General features: G+C 41.9%; 1 protein-coding gene across 5 annotated transcripts in view; it reads right to left on the reverse strand.

Annotated features, from left to right (window-relative positions):
• Positions 1 to 8,190: 8,190 nt before the first annotated feature.
• The window catches only part of Hmgn3 (high mobility group nucleosomal binding domain 3), a 41,270-nt gene continuing 35,405 nt past the window's right edge, over positions 8,191 to 14,055 (reverse strand). For 2 of the 5 annotated variants that reach the window (XR_007232355.3, XR_007232356.3), the window contains 5 exons: positions 13,222 to 13,251; positions 10,412 to 10,462; positions 9,209 to 9,322; positions 8,758 to 9,088; positions 8,191 to 8,671 (listed from right to left, as the gene is read on the reverse strand). Coding sequence is in view for 3 of the 5 variants with exons in the window: in XM_085689456.2 (XP_085545582.1) it covers positions 8,658 to 8,671; positions 8,989 to 9,088; positions 9,209 to 9,322; positions 10,412 to 10,462; positions 13,222 to 13,251 (309 nt within the window). In the remaining 2 variants the exon portion in view is untranslated. The remainder of the gene's footprint in view (positions 8,672 to 8,757; positions 9,089 to 9,208; positions 9,323 to 10,411; positions 10,463 to 13,221; positions 13,252 to 14,055) is intronic. The other 3 variants (XM_085689456.2, XM_048435744.3, XM_048435746.3) reach the window with 2 other exon arrangements.

A 14,055-nucleotide genomic window follows, 5' to 3' on the forward strand; every position in this document is an offset into this window, starting at 1 on the left:
TCCTTCTTTTGAATTAGGAGGGTTGACCTTTAGGATACTTGGTCTAGAGTGGGTTCACAGCCTAAACAACAGAAAGCTTTTCTCATGATTTATTGGCTTGATGTCTCAAGTATTGAAGCAAGTATCTGTTCTAGTCGCCCTTTGTATCATGTTAAGACAGTCTCTTGTCTTCTTCTCTTCTGTTGTATTAGGGAATAAAAAGGTATGGAAAATTAGATGTGGGGAATTTAAGTATTCACTGGAATTTCCCTCCCGGTACTATCCTATGTTTCTGTTTTATTATTATATATTATTATTATTATAGTTCTGTTTTATTATTTTTACTCATGTCTTTGTTCTTTTTCTGTTTTATTATTATATATTATTATTATTATTATAGTTCTGTTTTATTATTTTTACTCATGTCTTTGTTCTTTTTACTTATTTTTCTAATCCCCATTTTCTATCCTGGTAAGTGGTATACTTGTCGAAGTTGGTCCCCAACAGTCTCTCATAGCCTAGGCTGGCTTGGAATTCTCTCTGTAACTGATGGTGTTCTTGGCTCCTTCTCTTCCTAGTTCTATCTTCCACGTGCTGGGAATACAGAGAGAGTATGCCACCATGCCTAGCCGAAAGATCACTTTAAAAATCACCTTATTCTGATTTAGTTCCTACTCTAGAAGAGTTCACAAGTGTCTCAGGAAAAGCAAATGATCCTTTTGGGATCTAAAGGAGCCTCATCTCTAAAAAACAAAAATATATCCGTCATCTCCACAGACAGTCCCAGCTCTGTGGTTTCTATATATGAAGCCACCTCTCTGCTGTCATCAACCAAAAAGCTCTATCTTACCTGTTCAGCTGTTCAAATTCTCAGGGTCATCAAGGAACAAACCATGAGAAATATGGCTAATTATTTCTTAGAAGTGCAAATAAAAATAAACCTTTATCATGCCAAACCCAACTTGTCATTTTTTTTTTGGCAGGTACTTTATGGTAACCCAATGAATAATGCTTTAAGAATGTTATTCAGAAAGCTAACTTACTGAGTTCCTGCAGTCTTGTTTATGGCTAACATCTGTTAGGGCCATGAGATATAGTCCTCGAAATAAAATCCATTAGAGGGCTGACAGAGTTTAGTGTGGGAGAGGTTTGGATTCTATAATGGCTCCTGCAATGTGCATTATTGTGTTACTACATAATGAATGTTGGCTTCTCCACTAGAATCTAAGCCCATAAGAGTAGAGAGACTGACCTCACTATTGCACATATCCGTGTTATCTTGCAAAATGCCCGATATTCAGACATTATATTTTTATTAACAATATGACTCTGATGTAATCCTGGAGTTCTCTGCCCAGGAAAATATCTTTCAGCTAGAGTTTGGAATGAACTCACATAAGATATGATAAAATTAGGAAGGCAGGAAGACACTTGAGGAAATGTGGGTATAGGCACTTAGAGCCAGTTTTGTAGGCTCAGAATAAAAAAATCAGCATTTCCTGTGTTTAACCAGAATATGATTGTTTTTGAAAACCTTTTCTCATTTCTCAAATATCTGAATTTGAAAGGGTTGTTTAAATACAGCACATTTTAAAAACAGACACTTGTTTTGCTACCGTAATCCCTGAGGGTGGGTGAGCGGCAGTGCTTTGGATAGGATGATAGTGTCTTCAGATGCTCAAGAAGGCAGAATTGACTTAGGTCATATGCTTGAATCCTAGCAGAATTGGGATTAATAACTGGAAGTGATTCAGCAGTTAAAAAGTCCTTTATGAATCTGGAGAGATGTTTCATTGCACATGCTGCTCTTACAGAGGGCCCCACTTCAGTTCCCAGCACCTACATTGGGTGGGCTCATAACTGCTTGTAACTCCAGCTCTAGAGAATCTGATGCTCTCTCCTAGCCTTCGTGAGCAAACATACTCATGTGTACATACAGAGAGACATGCATACACAGAAATAAAACAAATACATCTTTTAAAATGTTAAGATTGAAATAAATGTATTTTTCAAAGTACTTTATAAGTGTTATTGTTGTTCTGGTGATAACTTCATGTGTGTGTGTGTGTGTGTGTGTGTGTGTGCATAGAACGGAATCTCATGTCATCCAGGCTGCTCTTGAACTTCCTGCCTCTACCTTCCAAGACGAATTCTCGTCATGGGCCACCATAGCTGACTTTTGGTAGACAAATCCTTTTTTGAATCTGTGAAGCTCTTGCTTAGCCTTATTTTAAGAGGGAGGGGACGTGTTAAGGCATATCAGAGAGGGAGCAGATGCTCTCAGGGATTCTTCCCAACTGTCAAGTTTATGGCCGGTCTTCAAGAACTCATGAGACCCATTAATCTAGGTTCAGGTATAGTATCTCTAAGGGAATATTCTCTGTTTACTAGTAAAGTACTTTATGACCTAAAATGAAAGGTATCACAAATCACAATTTGTATTTATAGAAAAATTTGGGGGCTATATCTAAAATAAATCTGTAAGTACAGAGGCTAAATAAATATGTCACAAGAATAGGACCACAACCAACAGAAATATGTTCCTAAGGTTATGGCATTAATGTTTTAAAAGTCTATATAAAGAGTAACCAAATGAAATGGATACAGCAGTGGTTACAAGAATGTCCCTTTCCTGTCCATTGAGGAGGACATTCAGTTCAGCAGGCATTTACTCTGTAACATTTTAAGCTCAAGAGATACAGGGAGAATGGAACAACTCTGCCTTTCCACCATCTAGAAAATGATGGCTCACTTACTTTTCATTTCAGTGAACAGATTCGATATGGCCTAGTCACTGATTTATAATGCTCTCTTGAGAAAAAATACTTTTATTCTGATTTATCGATAGAAACACTAAGGTAGAGAAGGACTGATTGAATTGTTCATTGACACGTAGGCAGTGAGTAATACAAAAGACTGAATTAGAGACAGCATGGCTGCAGAGTTCACGGCCTGACTACTGCAGCATACTGTCTTTCAGGTGAAGCCTGAGTCTTCTTTCTACCCGAGCCTACCTACAAAGGCTATGTAGTTCAACTGATATTTATGATCGATTGCATTTTAGGCACTTATACTAGCTGATTTCACGGTGACTTTCATTCAATCTTAATAGCTTTGTCAAGCTGATATCATCTCTGTTGTAGAAATGAGTAAATTGATAAGTAGATGTGAAATCACCTGTCTGAGTTCATACAATTACTGAGGAGTAGCTTTGGGATTGAAAACTCAGATCTTAGATGTTGGAGAAATGGTTCAGAGGCTAAGAGCATTTGCTCTTGCAAAAGACCCAAGTTCTGTTCCCAGCATCCATATGGCAGCACACAACAATCTGTAACTCCAGTTCTAGGGCATCTGACATCCTCCTCTGATGTCAATAAACACAGGCATGCATATGGTACACATACCTACATGCAGGCAAGACTCACACACATAAAAAAATAAATAAATCCATCTAAAATGTTTTAAACCCATATCTTCTGATTCTGAAATCATGAGCTTTCAATAACCTTATAAATTGTATTTCTCTGTAAACTGTAAGATGGTGGCTATTGATATACTGAAAGGTTGTGCTAATATGAGTTTTGAATTTCATCACTCCCCATAGATCCTTGTATCCACTAGCAGCCACTGTGTAACATGAGGACCTGCTTGTTGGGGTTTCTGTCCTGCCCAGTCCCCCAGCCATTTAGTCCCAGAGAAAATCACACAGAGGTCTCCATACGTTATAAAGTGATTGACCCATTAGCTCAGGCTTCTTATTAACTCTTATAACTTACATTAACCCACTATTCTTATCTATGTTAGTCACATGGCTCAGTACCTTTTTTGGTGGGGCAGGTCACATCTTCCTTCTTTGGTGTCTGGACAAAACTTGGGGAAGAGCTTTCTTCTTCCCAGAATATTCCTGTTCTCATTGACCTGCCTCTACTTCCTGTCTGGTTGTTCCACCTATACTTCCTGCCTTGCTACTGACCAATCAGCATTTATTTAAAACATGATTGACAAAATACAGAAGTGTCCCACACCCCCACTGCCCCTCCTGTTCTTCCTCAGCTTCTGGCAGCTAGTCTAATCTGTGTTTCTATGGATTCCTCGACCCTCAGTATGTCACATAAATGGGAACAACATGTAGCCTTTGTGTCTCTTTCTTTCTTTTTTTTTTCTTTCTTTCTTTTTTTGGTTTTTCGAGATAGGGTTTCTCTGTGGCTTTGTAGCTTGTCCTGGTCTTGTAGACCAGGCTGACCTTGAACTCAGAGATTCGCCTGTCTCTACCTCCTAACCACCAAGCTCATGTGTGTCTTCTTTAACATGGCATCATGTTTCCAGGGTTCATTGTGTGCTAGTATATCCCTCTCTACAGTAGCATACTATTATATTTCATAGTCTTAATTTTTTTATCTTTTCATAAATTGACAGACATGTGGAATGTTCCACTTGGGAGCTATTAGAAAATATACTTCTATAAAAACTCAAACACAAGCTTTTGTCTGAACATGCGTTCAGTCTTCTTTCGTTTAAACCTAGGAGTGGCACTGACAGGTGAGGGCTCCATGTTGAACTTTCTGAGGATGGACCAAACTTTTCCCTCCAAAACCCTACACCATTTTCCATTTTACACAGCTGTGCGTGCTCACCTTTCTCCATACTCTCTGCCGAACTTGCTTCTTTCCCTCCTTGACGGCATTGAGGTTCAGAAAGGTGGAGAGTGATGCTGACAGTCCTGGCTAGTTTTATGTCAACTTGACCCAAGCTAGAGTCATCTGAGAGGAGGGAACCTCAATTGAGAAAATGCCTCCAAAAGATTAGGCTGTAGGCAAGCCTGTGGGGCGTGTTCTTAATTAGTGATTGATGTGGGAGGGCTCACCTCATTGTGGGTGGGGTCTGTCCTGGGCTGGGTGGTCATAGGCTCTAAATAAAAGGATACTGAACAAGCGATGAGGAGCAAGTCAGTAAGCAGCACTCCCCAATGGCCTGTGTTTCAGCTTTTGGCTCCAGGTCCCTGCAGTGTTTGAAGTCCTGTCCTGATTTCCTTCAGTGATGAACAGTCCTTTCTTCCCCAAGTTGCATTGGGCATGATGTTTCATCACAGCAATTGGAACCCTGACTAGGATACTGACCATCCCTTCACAGGCTTATGACCATGAGTATGTGCTAAGAAATGTCTATTCAAATCACCTCCCCACTTTCTAAAGTGTTTTTTTAATGTATCTTGGAATACATTAATGTATTCCAAGTCCCATATGAGACTGATAACTTGAAATGTTTCTCTCCCATTCTGTGGGTTGTATCCATTGTCCTGAAAGTTTTAAATTTAGATGTCATCCATTTCCTTGATTTGATTTTTTGTGCTTTGGGTTTCATATTCAAGAGATCTTGCCCATTTAAAGGTCAGGAAATGTGATGTAAAAAGATCATTTTTAAACTTCCACTTCTCCCACGAGACACACTATGCAGCTTAAAGTGAGCCAGACCCTCCATTTCATGCTGGAAAACTGGGCTTATTTCTTACTAGAGGGTTGAACATGGTATTATAGAATTCATAAATTATCTCCCAAATTAATAATTTGTCATGTTTATTATAGGACATTAAATACATTCTATCTATTATCTTAATCACTATAATTATTATGAGGTTTAAAATTCGATGTTCTAAATAAACTAAAAAAATAACAAAAGTTTGGAATTCATGCTTAAAAGAAAAACATTCAAAGTCATTTCCATGTGAGTAGCTTAGCTGAGATGGCTTCCCTATTACTGTTCAGCTAACAAACTAAAGAACACTTAAATCTGCAGACAGGAGAGCAAAGTCTTGCAACACTTGGGAAAAAATAAATCATTTTACAAACGTATTATTTATGTTAATGTGCACTAAAGAGTGTTTATCTATTGTTAGACCCTGATACATGAGTTGCTTCATCACAGAACAAGTAATAGGGAATTTCAGGGCTGTGTGCCTCTAAAGCCCACTCTAACTCCATTAGAGTACCACTGGGCAACCTCAAGGGAGATTTCTAAGTGTACAGTCGTGACTGTATACATAATGCAATTCCAAGTGTGCACTCATGATTGTTTACATAATGTAACTCACCTACACCGGGCACTGTTTGATTCAGTCTTCTAAGATTCACTGAATGGATGCCATTTCAAGCAAATCAACCCACAAGCATCCGGGGGAAGAGGATCTCTTTTCTAAAGTGTACCAATTAGTCTAAGAGGTGGCAGTGGGCATTCCTACACTCGGCCTGTGGCCTCAGGCAGTGTGTCCTTACTGTGGCACAGTGGACACGAGTCTTCAGGTGCTAGGAAACTCTCCCATAGCTCTGAGGTTACTCTGGTCGCCATTAGCTCCACAGCACTCCCAGAAGTTGTGGATGAGGGGTGCGTATACCCATACACTTAGACACATACCATCGATGCTTATTATGAGGGATGACTTAGAAGAGAGCAATGTCTCAACAGTAAGACAAAAACAGGATTTCCAGAAGTGATTTAAATGGATGCTAAACATCAAAAAGTTAAAATTAAAACACTAGAGGATAATTTTCACTTACCAGATTGGACAAAGTGAGATGCTGGCAAAGCTGAGGGAGGAGCCATTCATATACCACTGGCAGGAGTGGAAATTAGTGTCATTTTTGGGCAACAGCCAAAGATGTCAAATGTATATTTTCTTTGATTTAGACATTCTGTGTCTAGGGTGTTATTGTGCAACCTTAGAAATGGAGCCAGAGAGAGCTATCTTCAATTATACTTTACTAGCTGAATAAACTGAAACCTAGTAAGGTTCCCTCTTTTAAACACAACACGTACACATTACAAATGCACAGCGATTGCCTCTGAGACACAGACGTGAGGAAAAAGTCACATACAATCACTTCTCTGTGTATTACTGTAATTCCTAGTATTTTTAAAATCATCTCTACCACCCTGTAATTCTTCAAAAGTCAATTTATGGGCATTCTAGTCCAGTACTGAACTGGACACCAGCCAGCAAAGGGCTTCAGTTGAGCATTAACAGAATGCTGAACACATATTGTGTAAAGTACCCCCAGGTTAGCAGGCGCTTCTCCCTAAGGGGAAAGCCGCTTTCAGTACAACCCAAACTCATGCATCCAGGCGCATTTCACAGAGAGAAGTCAAGGAATACTCGTCACGAGATCACTGTTAACACAATGGGGTTCATACTTATAATTAACTAATGATAGATTTTGGACAATGATACAAGTTTACGTGCTTAGCCCAAAATGCATGTGGCAGGAGGGGCCTTTGTTTTGTGGACATGTAAGGTCTTGAGGACCAAGAGTCTCTTTCCACAAGTCCCTGAGCTATGTAGTCACTATTTTCCATCTTACAAGATGTTTCCAGCTAAGCAGATTCCTGAGCATTCAGCTTTCCGGGGGTGGGGTTCACATTTGGGGACCATAAACAATAAGTTACATTTAGAATAGCTTCTTTGTCCCTGACATTGCTATGCCCTTCCACGGACAGAAAGGCATTATTTGAGAATCAGTAAGTCAAGCCTGGATTCTCCCGCTCCATTATGTCACACACTCCCATTTCCTCACCTACAAAGGAGCTCTAATAACACGCTGGCCAGTGTTCCTTTTGGACTGATACAGGCTGCAGCGTGGCCATACGGGACCAAGAGCATTCGCAGCTCTGACAATCTCACACATGGGAAAGCACTCCTATACAATCTGATGTGGTTTTTCTGAAAGTGGGAGACATTAAAAGATGAGCCCAGATTTATTTTATTTTTCTCTTCTCTTCTCTTCCTCCCCTCCCCTTTCCTCCTCCTCCTCCTCCTTCTCCTCCTTCTTCTCTCTCTCTCTCTCTCTCTCTCTCTCTCATTTCTTCCTCCCACGTGCTACGCTACCCAGCTTATTTTTATTTATTTTTTTCTAGTTACAGTTTAGTGGAACTCTACTTGTTTTTAAGGACTTTATAAACATCAATATTATATTAAGCTTTATTTTACAGGACAATCATTATTGGCCATGCCTGTTACAGAGTGAGGTATATGTGATTCTTCTACCCTAGCAGTCATACATGTTTAATTAAAAGAATAATGCTAAAGCCCCCCAAAATTATGAACCAGTGCTGCCTGACTTCCTAGCGATAACATCGCAGTACCAACTGGAGACATTCTTTATGTCATCTGCACTAATCAAATGAATCACTTCTTAAGTTTAGTAAAGACACAAACAGGTATTTTGCAGACAAGAAAACCTTTTTATTTGAAACCACAAACAGTCAGCAGGTGGCCATAACTATCCATATTTCATTAAAATCACATAAAACCTAGGCACAAAAGCACCACTGATTATTGCTCTAGAAAAATTGCATGAAAATTTCAAATATGCACAGTAAAAACACCACAGTATGCACAGGACTAAATTTTTAAAGCAAGGGTATGGAATGCTGAATCCATTTTACACGCAGCTTCCGATAGTAAATTGGTATTTGTTTTACTTGAGGATGGTGGAAATTTCCAAAAAACATCACCATAAGAGGATAAAATGTCCATCTTTATATATTTTATGCCAACTAATAGAGTCCTAAAAAATTAGCATTTACAAAATACTCGGTAAAAATAGCTTTTAAAAGTTGTCCCAAGAGGTACATGAAGTCAACCCCAGTTTTCCACGACAATTCATTCTCCCTCGTTACCTAGAGATTCAGTTCTCCGTGCCTGCGAATAAAAAAGAAAGAAAACAATATATAGTTACCACCAAAATAAGTATAACTAAAGGAAAGTCCACCCACCAAGAAACACACTTTTGAGCATGTGGCCTCCTTTTCCTTCCAGGTCTACTTCAAAACACACTTCGACTCTGGGTGGAAAACACACAAGGCCGGAAGGCATCATGGCAACACTTGCAGCATTTATTCTTTCTGCCATTTAAACAACCACAGCAGCCTTACCTGTGGGCTCCAGTGTGCACAATAAGAAACAGCAAGCTACTACCTGATTCTAGTCACTGCAAACATGCAGAGTGTCTACTGTACCCTTAACTCTGACTGTTTCAATCTGCCCCTTTACTGACAGTGTGCTGGGTGGGGGACTTCTGCAGGCTGAGACATTAACAGTTGAGCGAGAGATGTGGATCTGCAATAACATTACAGGCAATAAAGAGAGACATCATGAATGTGCTATCCAGAGCTGAAGGATCGAGCAATTTCTTTTACGACACCGAGTCGGTCAGCGGGAGGTGGTCGTGGAAAGTACCTCTTCAGCTTTAGTGTCACCATTTGCAGATGGTGCAGTACCTTCCTTTCCAGCTTCCTGCTTTTCTTCCTTCTTCCCTTTAGCACCTCTGCTAATCTTTGTCCCGGGTTCTTTCTAATGGATCGAAGCACAGGGAAACAGAACCCGTTAGGTGCTGGGTGATGGTAGAAGCCCCTGCTGGAACCCAGCCAGACACAGTGACAGCTGCCCGTGGTGGCCTTAGGGGAAAGTGGGGGCCCCCATTTGCTGTGTCACCTGAACTACACTGCACCTCCATAAAACTGTAGTAGGTTGCTTGCTGAGCCCACCAGCACTTGTAGTCTGTGGGACAATGGGAACTCCTGGGACATTTCAGCCACAGGACCTGGTGAAAGGGGAAAACCTGCGGAGGGGGGGAAAACCCACCCACCAGGGGCTGTGGCTTTTCCTGTTGTGCCCCGATGCCACAAGTCATGTGGAGCCACACATCTTACACAACCAGAAAGGCCCTGAAAATAAAGGCCCAGATGAAGAAATGCTGCTAATTGTATGACTGAGTCACAGAGCTGAGCTCCGCTTTGGAAAGCGGTATTCACTACCACAGGCAGTTTCAGAGAGTGTGCGTGCTTTGATAGGCGCGGTACAGGAGAGTCACTGTAGCCAAGGTCACCGGCATCAGCGGTCTTCAGGTGTTCTCAGCTGCCAAACAGGACACTCATATCTATTTCAGTAGCGCAGACCGAGCTGAGGGTCACGACGTAAAGCACCCAGAACGGGTCTCACACAGTCTCAGGTTAGAGCTCACTACTTGCTAGAGTAAATGATCACATTTTTATTGCTAGTCTGGGAATGGCCATCTACTAGTAGTTCGTCCTACGAGGCTGGGAGCCCCTCTCTGACCTCTGGTGCTGGTGGCAGCAGTGGGTTCCAGGACCAGGTCTAACCCCACCATGTGACTGCGAGCAAGGCTGCCCAGAGCCACTTGCGATGTGCTCCCTCCACCTCACTGACCAAAAGGAAAACACATTCTTACTAATGTACAAAACTGATGCTTCGCATCTTTAAAGAGAGCCCGTATGGTGGGGACAACTTTCTGGTCTGCACATTTTAGGCAGAGTCATTAAACAGGATCTCTCCTCAGATGATTTTTCGGCATGGGATTATAATGAATAAATTATTCATTGTTTAGAAAACCACAGGAGGGAAGAGGGGAATGCCTCTTACCTTAGCAGATGTTTTCCTTGGTTTAGGCTCGGGTTTTGGCGGAACAGGTTTCTGCAGAAATAATTTAAATCATACAAATACTGAAACTGACACCATTAGCATCAAAAAGAAGGCAAACGGGCTGAAAAGGCATTGGTTCTGACTGCGGCTCTGGGCATCTCGAACTGGCCCTTTCAGCACCAGGCGCTATCTTCATCCTGGGTTTGCAAACGATGGGCAGATAAGAAGCAGCTAACTCATTAGGCATTGGTTCAGTAGAGCTCTCTGGGGGCAGGGTTAGGTTTCTCTTTCTGATATCCCTGTACTTCCTTTTTTTCACAACACCGCAGTGAGAGGAGAGACTCCAAACCTTGGCTAAATGGCTTGATGAATTCACTCTCAGCAGCCTTCCCAAGAGACCAGAAATTACAGCATATCACAAGCAAAGTTCACTGTCCATTGGTCATCAAAGCTGAGGCCTGTGAAGTCCTTCAAAGCCATAACCACCTCCCTCCCCCGACACAGATTTCAGGTTCTGTAGCCAAGCCTCTTCCTGTTTCATCCTCTCCAATGTCAGCTTAAGGTACACTGCTTAACACCAAGACACTGGGTCCCTTTGTCTCTGGAGCTTTGTATTAAGTATATAACTATGGCGCCCTGTCTGGCTATTAAAAGTTAAGATTTTTTTTTCCTGTGGGGATTTTAGGTCAAATATTTCTCTAATAAAGGTTTAAAATGTGTACATTTCTCTGAGCACTAAAAGAATGTTTTAAAAATAGAAAGCACTGTCCAGGGTGTCCTCTGTGAAGAAGGATGTTTCCCTCTAGGGTCTGTAAAAGATCTAGAGTTCATACTGAATAGTCTTTATGTGTAAAATTTAATTGAAGGCATTTCAGTTCCAAAACACCAGTTGTTAGAACAAAAAAATATTAAAAAGGGGGGAGGCCAGACATACCGACCCACTCTGGACACCGAGGCAGGAGATGGCTGTCAGTTGGAGGGCAGTTTCAGGTACAGAGTAAGACACAGTCTCAAATATCCAAAAAGGAGGGCCAGGAAGATAGCTCAGTGGGTAAAGGAGCTTGCTGCCAAACCTGATAACCCGTGCTCTAACCCTGGGGCACACGGGATGGAGAGAGATAACTGACTCCTGAAAGGTATACTCTGACTCCCCAACACACAAGTAAATCAGTGTAATAACACTATTTTCTCAACAAAGGAGAAGAAACAGATGACCCTTAAAAAAAATCAAATTTAAAAAAGGGTGGCGCTTAAAAAGCAAGACATTTTTTTTTTTTAACCAGTGTTCTTATTCCTCTAAACCTTCAGTCTGCTTCCCAAACGTAGATTATGGCTCGGAAGTCTCGTGACTTTAAAATTTGTTACTGTGAATTTTGATAAACTAGTCTAGACATCTTCTTGATTGATTTTTAGCAAACTGTTTCCACTTTTATCATTTTCTGAGATGGACCTGGCTCAGCAGTGCTTCGATAGTCCTAAGAAACTAAGATTTTGTGTGGGTGTATGCATGTGTGCTTGTGTGTGTGTGTGGGGGGGAGTGGGGAGTGTTGTGTCCTGATGAGGCACACAGTCCATGTCAGGTGCGTTCCTCGACCACTCTCCATCTTATATTTAGAGTCAGGGTCTCATGCTGAGCGGCGTTCACCGGTGGGCAAAGCTGACAGGAAAGCTTGCTCCAGGGACCCTCGTGCCTCGGCTTTCCAGTGCTGGGATGTACAGGGATGCACTGCTGCACCTGGCTCCTTAGGCAGGTGCTGGGAATCCACACCCAGTTCCCCAGGCTTGCCTGGCAAACACCTTACCCGGGGAGCCATCTCCCCAGCCCTCAGAGGTTTATAGTATGGGGCACTGCTGGCTTCAGATGAGGCTGTGGTGACCTCACAGGACATGATTTCCACGCAAAGGGCTCTTACGGTGCTGGCTCCTGGTGCTCACGAAAAGGTTTCTAAATCTCGGTTTTCTTTTGACTCCCAAAGGCTATTCTCTTAACTGGCTTGAGCTTTGCAGGCGCTCTTGAGTCTTTCTGGTGACTGACGCTGCTGCTCTATGGGCTCCTAGTCAACATCCACGTCCACAAACATTCCAGCAGCGCCTGTGACAATCAGTGTGGGGGTGGGGCAAAATCCTCTCCCAGAGTCAGGTGGGTTTGTTAGGTGATAAAATGAGGAACAACAGATGAGCAGACTCCCAAGAAGGAGCCCAGGAACCAGAGAGAAGCACCTCCAGGCTGGAGCACAGGCTCACACGTCTGGTCTGGCCAGGAGCATAGGCTCACATATCCAGGCTGGGTAGGATCAGTACCACTGTACAACCTAGCTCTAGTCATCCTCTCCCTGGACATGGCCAGCTGAAGGAGACTCAAAGAGACAAAGAAAAGAGCCACCCTTTCAAAGATGTCCCAGGACTGGAATGCGGCTAACGCCTATGAATTAATTTAGGAACATTCTGATCCAGGCATAAAATGCTCAAAAGTATGGGTTGTGCGCAGAGAATCAACATTCTGGATCCATTTCAATATTAACAGGTGTAGAATTTGGGGACCGGGATTTGCCTAATGTTCTTGCTTGTCTCAGGGATTTAGCAGTTTCAATGAGCATGGGCTTTATATACTTGATAGCGGACTTGGCCACTGTTTTCCACTGACACAGATAATCAAGTAAACTGCTTGGCAGCATAGGCCTGATTTGCTAGAAACTGAGACCCCAAAGGAAAATAAACTCAAGGAAAATGCCAACAAATCATCCTTTTGCTTGGGACAAAGGGAGTACCCATTCCTAAGACGCTACATCGAGGGGCTCAGAGGTACTTACCGCTGATAATCTGGCTGACCGTCTTGTGGGCTACAAAAGAATGGGGAAAAACTTGTTTTTGGCAATTATAAACATCCAGGCTGGTTTTTAAATATTCTTTCTTGATATATTTTACTTTGTTGAAATGGTGAAATGTATGCTACCCATCAGCCTCTCAGATCAGCATAATGGAACAGACCAAGACCCCTGGGTGCTCCAGAGAAAGGGCTGCTGCAAGATACAGGCTCAGCTTCCATCACGCGGTTCCTCCCAGCTAAGAGCACTGGGAGACGGGGGAACAGAGGAATCCTGGCTCCGCTCTACCCACAATCGCTCCCTTTGTGATAAACTGACATCAGAACACGGAGTTACCTTAAGAAATGGTCTCGTTACAACAGAATCAAAATCTTTAAACTGGTAAAAGAGACTTAAGTAATTACACAGAAACCAACACAGGACTTGTCTATCTTTGCAGCACTTGGAAAAACAATGACTGCAGATCTTACACAGGCAAGAAAGATATTTTTTTTCAAACCCAGAACAAGATCAACACAATTATCTACCCAAAACAGGTTTCATTAATCTCTTAATTCCAAAAGTTTAGAAAATTGATTAGCTAGATACTGATTGAATTTAGCTTTTCTGTTTTTCAGAAAAAATCTTTTGAGGATCGCACCAGTTAATAGCCAATGATACCCTAAAGAAAACACAAAATACCACAAGCATCCAGCACACAAAAAATGGACCCTCTTTACTAGCCCAGGAGAACTTATTTCTCCTGGGTAAAAGGATTTAGCTTCCTAAAACTAAAGTTGGTTTTCTCTGCAGGCTTTATCCCATACTTTCTGCTCATTT

Source organism: Myodes glareolus, chromosome 4 (assembly GCF_982192425.1).
Source record: "Myodes glareolus chromosome 4, mMyoGla1.1, whole genome shotgun sequence".
Lineage (NCBI taxonomy): Eukaryota > Metazoa > Chordata > Mammalia > Rodentia > Cricetidae > Myodes > Myodes glareolus.